Genomic DNA, 7,500 nt, shown 5'->3' on the forward strand with positions numbered 1-7,500 from the left:
TCTTGAGCCCAGAGGAGCAAGAAATCATCCACTTCTTTGAGCAGACAATAGATTCCCTGGAGCAAAGTCTGGAGGATGAGCAGAGACCCCAGGACAAGCCCTTCAACAATCTAGTCGATGTAAACAGTGCCTTCAAAGCCAACCCAAAGGAGCAGGACATTATTGACCTGGTTCGGGCTAAACCAGACCTGGTGCAGACTAAAGAGACAACCTTCAACCCCACTAGTCCAGGTAACATTTTTGTGAAACTAAGATTCAACCCTTCATAAAAACTTCTATTTTGACTGTTATTTTTCTTTTAGGTTTCCAAAGTCTGGTTCCACCCCCAGAGTGCCATGTATACCACCCTCCAGGCAGCGTCCCGACTCCAGCTCTGATTGCTCAAAAGATTGCAGAAAACCAGACTAGTGGAGGCACAGTGCAAAGTGCGTCATCCCTCCTTAGACGACGAAGCTCTGAATTCGACAAGTCCAGCTCCAACAGGCAAGGTCCTCCCACCTCTACCAAACCTGCACGCTACCCAGCTAACATCAGTGTAATTCTTGGAAATAAAGAACAGCCGAACCCTTCCCTGGCCAACATTAACATTGAGGAGAGAAGGGCGCAAATGTTAGCAAACCTCTCTGGGACCTCACACCCTTTACTTCAAGAAAATCTCCAGGAAGATCAGACGGAAAGAAACACCCCAACTCGTAGTTCGTCGTTTAGAGATCCTACTCCTGACAAATCTCGCATGGAAGCGTTGTCTAAATTAGGGCTGTCCAGGAACCGTTCTCCGTCAGGGGATGTGCCATATCTAGAACCTCTTGTTACAAGAGGAAGCACTACAAATGTTCCTGAACCTTTTACCAACAATGCGATTAGCGTTTCCCCAAATATAATGCCCATAACTACAGTCCAGGAACCACGTACCCCAGCAAGCAGGAAGGCACTGGAGCATAGTAGTTCTGCCGCTATATCTACTAACATCAATCTCCCAGAACCTGATTCCCACAAAAGCTTTGAGACCAGATATTCCCCACCATCGACTTACTCTCAACAAGACTTCCCAGCACCTCCTCCACCAGTGGAAACCTGGGCCGAGTTTAACCCCTATGGAGGGAAATCTATTGTTGTGAACAGCTCTGTGAACAGCTCTGCATCCGTTAAGAGTGACTTACCACCCTCCCCCGTTAGCCCTGAACCCAACAGTCTTTCACCTGTTCCGGCTACACCAAGCGAGTTCAATTTGTATGGAGGAAAATCAAAAGTTATGACTCCCCTTCCTTCGAGAAGGGATCTCCCAGACATCCTGAGCTCACACATAGAAAAGAGTCAAACAGTACAATCCGCCTCTTCCGTGGAATCAAACAACTATGGAGGAAAGACTCTAACCATCAACCCGTCAGGCAGTGCTAGTCGCCCGCCAGAAAGTTCTTCCAGGACTTTCAAACCACCAGCACCAACTCCAGCGCCAAGACCTCCGCGGCACTCCTACCATGGGCCTACAGCGGCAGCTATGTCGCCGCAGCGGGCTTTGTCCCCCGAGCATAAACGGAGGTCTGCCTCATTATTCAGGCCACAAGGAATCACAGTACAATTTTCAGGTAAAGGGGCCTCCGAGGAATCACGAAGAGAGGCGTTGAGGAAACTTGGCCTTTTAAAAGACTGAAGACTGTACCTGCCAAACCAGACTCTCCAGTGCTGATCTTCAGAGAAAAAATGTGGCAGGTGTGGCAGGAAAGAGACCTTTTTTTTCCACAGAGGAATGGAGACTAATCAGATGGACTTGCACAGCTTGTTTTCACACACTGATAAAGTCAGAACATCAGACTCTGCCTTACATTCCGCTGTAGACTGGGCATTTATAAACTAATATAAAAAGATAATACAAAGACATACAAGTTAATACACATGCTGCTGTTGCTAATCGCATCATTCATGTAAAAAATATGTATATATATGTTTTTTTTGCCTTTGTTTTTGTGTGATAGGTTATTTAAGATATTTAATCAAGGGGCAGTGAGTGAGTAATATGAGCAGAGACGAGAGGCTGCAATTGTTAAAACACTAAATATTTCTGTATTTGTTCCAAGACATCGGTTTTGGATTTGATCAGTAAATATTTGTTAAAGGTTTGTTTACCATCTTGGGTATTGGTGAAAAGGGTATTTTGTCTCACTAACAAAATGGTATAAAGTGCACTTTCTGTAAGGAGCCAAGAACAAGTCGTTTTATTATATAACTATGTAAAATGTAATTCAGTAAAATGTACAGTGTGTAAGGCAGATTTCTGTGGAATTTGTAGATGTGAATTGAAGTTGAAGCAGGATATTTTTACACATGGACAAACCACAGATTCTGGAATAGCTACATTTTTGTTTTTTACTATGCAGAGGGAAGACTTTGAAGCTGCTCTTTTGGGATGGGCATTGTACAAAACCGAAGCACTAAAACCACTTTGGTGTATTTCTGCCTCAAGTACTTCAGTTATTTTGTCATTGAGTGCTGAGTTGAACCTACTATGAGTGAATGTTTACCATGTATCATGACTCCGGCTTCTGTAGTTTGCCTACAGTTATTTTTGAAGATACTTTCACATGGATGTGGTGCAGTATTTCTGTGCTTAACTGTGTGAATTAATTATTTAGTTTTGAACAATTTTGTTTACAGACTCCGGTTTTCTGTAGTTTATCTACAGGTATTTTGAAGAATTGAATGGTGCCTTTATACTAATAATATGTACAAAATCTAAACATGTGATGGAAATCGGGCATAGGAGATTGCTGTTGTTTATTCACCATGTACTCATATTTACTATATAAATTCACCCAATGTAATATGTATTGTTAATTTTTGTTAAATATTAAATCGAACAATTACAACTCTTGTGTAAATGTTTTCTTTGGAATAACTCTGGAATGTAATGAATGAAGCATGTTTAATGATTGGCTACAGTTGGATAATCGTTCACCAGACACAACCTTTACATATGGCACACACAATGTAGCCACGTTTGTCATGATCAGCCGGGATGACTTCCCACGTTTACAAAGGGGTGAGACAACTCTTGATTTTGTGGTATTTATTTGGTTTTGAAAAGATTATCAAACTATGTTTTATCATACGACAGCTAGTAGACCAAAAATAATATCATTGCCAAAAGATGGCTTCTGACATTAAGAAGGATTCTACGTGACAACAATGGTGTATGACAGTATTTTTATTTAGAGGAATATTTTGGAAATACATTTTTCAGAAAATGATTAGGTTTATTCCACACGTTTGAAATAAACAACCACTGGGAAACAACTGCAAACCTACTGTCTATAACTTCGATCTGGTCCACAAAAGGTGTTATTATTGAGCTGCACATTGTACTGTATATATTTTGGACATCTTACAAGTTTAACTGTTGTTAAACGTATGCCAAGGTGCTTCTGGCCAGGTCTTAAACAAAAAAAACAAAAAAACCTCAAGGGACTTCCTAGTAACATAAAGGTTGAAAGAAAGGACCATGCAGCTAAATATGAAGTAAAACATGTTGGACCTCTTCCTTCACTCAACAATCCACCATTACATAGCCGACAGCCGGATTTATCAATTTCTTCATACACTATATGTAACAAATAAAAAAATATGATCTTCAAATGATAGCAATCAGTATATAGTTAAAACAAACTATTGTAAATGCAATACGATCTTACACTGCTGTTCAAAATAAAATAAAGGTTTGCAATCCATAAATTCTTAAAGAGTGATGTGTGATTCACTTGATTGTTGTGTGTTCTATAACAAAGAATAGTGTCACGTTACACGTTTCCAATCATGTCCAGAGTTTGTCAGTTGGCATATTATGATTGTTATGGTTATTGACATTGTATATGTAAAGAAATGCCACAAAATGCAGACTTCTGCCAAAAGGTTTTCTTCTCTCTTCCTGGGTGAAGAGCTTGTTATCCCACAACCAGGTTTATTTTTCCTCTTTTTCCAAAACACCTTAAGTTTAGATTTATACCTAAAAAGTGCCGACTTTTCTAGCTGTACCACATTTTTCCTCAGTGACATGTTGGTCTTCGTCACTATTACCAAAAATGAGACATTCACACATCAGCAATTGTCTGAAGGGTAGACAGGGATCTTGTCCATCTTGCAATTTGCTGTTAAATATTAGATGTCTGTTCTGGACAGCTCTGCAGCTGCAGGCTATTGTGCAACTCTCCACTTTCTGAACAGACAAAAAAGAAAAGACACCTGCCACCTGTGTCCAACCTCTGAACCCCAGACCGGCAGTCCTCGTTTGGTCTTCCTCCTCAGGCTCCAAAGTGTTAAGGTCTTATTCTCATTCAGTGGACGGCCCAGAAGACTTGTTTCCTGCTCAGACCGGTTCTTTCCGATCTTGCTTTTTTACGTTCATTCTTCCACTCACTTATTCAATCCGCCTGAGCCAGACCCAGGTCAACGTCTCCTGAAGGAAAGAGCAAGACAATTACTGTAGTTGTATGAAGCGAAAAGCCTCCCGTTCTTGTGTAGAATAGAAAGGAAATTATAAACTGCCTCTTGTAGTTTTCCGGTAAATCTACACTGTAAACTCATTTAAAACTTGACAAGCAAATTATACAACAATAAATGTGCTACACAAACCAGAACAACAACAAAATAATTCAAACTGACTGTTTAAAAGTGAAGTGCTTCATTTATTTAAATTTGTAAAACTGAACAATCTTACCTGTAAGTGTACAAATGAGCAAGGATTTCACAAGGCTAAACTGAGCTGGGGTCTCACCTTCCACCAGTTTTGAAGATGAGGTCTGCATTTGGCGCCCCTTTTGGGTGCTGATAGCGAGGCCTGCGCTCTCTATTGGTGTTTGCTTGGGCTGGACGCTGAGCCAAGGACTGCATCATTTCTGTGACATATACAAGCAAAAATATTTTACAAAAGTACTACACAACGACACGCTGAAGAGACTATGTCTCTCGGCTGGCCTGGGAACGCCTCGGGATCCCCCGGAGGAGTTAGAGGAAGTGTCTGGGGAGAAGGAAGTCTGGGAGTCCCTGCTCAGACTGCTGCCCCCGCGACCCGGCCCCGGATAAAGCGGAAGAAGATGGATGGATGGATGGACCACACAACAAATGAGTGTTTTGACAAGTTTCCTGCTTTGTCTGTAACTGTACAATACAGATATGCCACCAAACAATGCAGCACAATGTAGCTTCTGTAATATGGGCCAGGACCCATTGGTCAAATTAAGTTGTTTCCACATTTTTCTTGCCATTATTAACAGTGTAGCTGTGAAAAGTGCTTTGATAAAAGATAGATTACCCTGGTAGTCCTCCTGCTCCTGCCTTTCATTAATGTCCAAGGTGAGTTTCTTCATTCTCATGCGTTCCTCCTGCTCTGCCTGCTGCTGGTTGAAGTGGTTTGCCGCCAGGTGAGATGACAGGGGAACATTCAGGATCTTGTACTATTCAAATAGAAACATAAAGGGTTTTCTCTAAAACCATAAAAAATGTGGTCTGTAACATATGTTTCAGAATCAACTGTCCTTTTTCCTGCAAAACGTGAATTTAGTGGTGTAAAATGTAATTTTGATAGATCTTGCCTAAAACAAACCAATGACAGTGGTCAGTGATCACAAGTTTCTCCTCTTGTCACAGAGGTTTCACTAGACAACATTCTGGTCCGTATTTGCATTTCCTCTTTTAAACTCAGAGGTTGCGCCTCAAAAATGGGACAAGAGAGCTTTGAGTCTCTGAGACACAGGCCTGCTCGTCAGTCTCCTTTCCTCCGCTGCCGCACTCCTCTGCATTTAATCTTGTACAAACTAGTGCTTAAGTAACATAATACAAACTGGAAAACTAGTCAGTGTTTTTTTGTGTTTTTTGTTTCAACATTTGCTCATCTGCAGCACACAGTCACGTGCATGACACGCTCTGTGTCCTTCACACCCGCTGCACTCACACTCCTCTCTGTTCATTGTTTATATGATCTAAAGGTGCTTTCTGTCTGTTATGCTGCACATTTATGTGTCAGAACAACCGCAGCACAAAAAGGCTGAATTCTGGGGCTGTTCGAGGTGCATCGAGCTAAGTCTGGTTTTAGTTCAATCTCTGCCCAATACGCCTGAGAAAGCTGAAATTAAAAAACATCAACGACGGAGACTTTTTAGTTAATGTAACCCGTTTCTTGCCCTGGTGTATTTAGAAGCTTTAACCAGAGGACTTTACATTATATCAAACCTCAATGCAGAGGCAGAAAATTGGACACGCCTAAAGGCACAGGAGCCAGCTTCAGACCACAAAGTGTGTTGAGGCCCACACAAGGAAACACACAGGCACGCACACATACATACACGCACACTTGAGTGTTTGAGGAACTTCCTCGTGCATAAATAATCTGTATAGAGGCATGAAAAGAGCAGTTACCTTCTGTAATGTAAATATACATAACACATGCAGAGTCAGTATCATGTCTTATGTCTAATGATGTCCACATACAGCGACACATCACCAGGCATTTAAAATTAATAGGCATATCAGGGCTCAGATTAAAGATGCTCTCTTGTATAGCAGTGCTGCTAAACAATCTGTGTTTTTTTTCAAATTTGTATAGCAATTTGATAACACGAAAATGACTACAAATATTTTCCATTGATGTAACAAGATTTTTTATTTCAAATGTATTTGTAAATATTCTATTAAAAAAACTTTTAACAAATTAACTTTTAAACACTTGCATTTTTTCAACATAAAACTGAAAACTTGCAAATAAAATTAATTGTTGAACAAAGTAATTAACATCAAGTCATATGGCCTTTCTTCTATAGCATCATCAATCAGATGACTATTTGCAGGAGTCTCATTTACATATTAATTGAATTTACACCCACAAAAAAATAATCATGTTAGCTTCTGAAAAATAAAGGTTGCTATTTATTGTGTTATTCAAATTGTATCGCTCTATTTGACGTTCAATTTCAGCAATAAAACGTTTCCAAACATATAGGAGCTATTGACCTCGAAAGTCCGAATCTGTGAATATGACGCTAACACCGCACTGTGGCTCCTCCCGTTTTCAGACTCGCGATCTGTGACAGCAGCGGGACCTCGTCAACACAGCATCCTACATTGTGTCATGCCGTTGTTGACGATCGATTGACGAGGCATCAGTGCTTTTTTGGCACTTTGGTTATACAATTGAACACACATTTTTGTATCGCAAAAGCAGCAATACAAAAACACTTTTTTGAGAAATTGTGTTGCATTTTGCAACGCGATACCGCTTATTCTGAGCCCTGCATATTAATTCATATTTTTGTAAAATGCTATCTATGGTCTCTAGTGTTTAAATAACTACTTTTGAAGAGAAATTAACTTTTGTCTTCTGGTTTCTGAATTAAAATCTTAAAACAAACTAGAACAAATTACCTGCTGCTTATTGCCTTTGCGTGTGAGCATGACAAATTGCATGGTGTCAGATATGTCAGCGTCTCCATCTCTGATGCTCGGCTGGCTACCACC

At 40.4% G+C, this 7,500-nt stretch overlaps 2 protein-coding genes across 4 annotated transcripts in view; one reads left to right on the plus strand and one right to left on the minus strand.

Annotated features, from left to right (window-relative positions):
* Positions 1 to 2,802, plus strand: part of LOC140367725 (uncharacterized) — a 6,855-nt gene extending 4,053 nt beyond the window's left edge. Inside the window, exons 3-4 of the mRNA XM_072454339.1 lie at positions 1 to 231; positions 303 to 2,802. The exon at positions 1 to 231 is cut by the window's left edge and continues 16 nt beyond it. Coding sequence (XP_072310440.1) covers positions 1 to 231; positions 303 to 1,651 — 1,580 coding nt within the window. The 3' untranslated portion in view covers positions 1,652 to 2,802. The remainder of the gene's footprint in view (positions 232 to 302) is intronic.
* Positions 2,803 to 4,019: 1,217 nt separating this feature from the next.
* Positions 4,020 to 7,500, minus strand: part of upf2 (UPF2 regulator of nonsense mediated mRNA decay) — a 19,965-nt gene continuing 16,484 nt past the window's right edge. For 2 of the 3 annotated variants that reach the window (XM_072453851.1, XM_072453849.1), the window contains exons 18-21: positions 7,408 to 7,500; positions 5,303 to 5,444; positions 4,766 to 4,886; positions 4,020 to 4,447 (exon numbers count right to left, since the gene is read on the minus strand). The exon at positions 7,408 to 7,500 is cut by the window's right edge. In XM_072453851.1, coding sequence (XP_072309952.1) covers positions 4,438 to 4,447; positions 4,766 to 4,886; positions 5,303 to 5,444; positions 7,408 to 7,500 — 366 coding nt within the window. In that variant the 3' untranslated portion in view covers positions 4,020 to 4,437. The remainder of the gene's footprint in view (positions 4,448 to 4,765; positions 4,887 to 5,302; positions 5,445 to 7,407) is intronic. The other variant, XM_072453850.1, reaches the window with a different exon arrangement.

This window comes from Eucyclogobius newberryi, unplaced genomic scaffold, assembly GCF_026437365.1.
Source record: "Eucyclogobius newberryi isolate DKJ021-1_F unplaced genomic scaffold, fEucNew1.0.hap1 SCAF_2, whole genome shotgun sequence".
In the NCBI taxonomy this organism is placed as follows: Eukaryota; Metazoa; Chordata; class Actinopteri; order Gobiiformes; family Gobiidae; genus Eucyclogobius; species Eucyclogobius newberryi.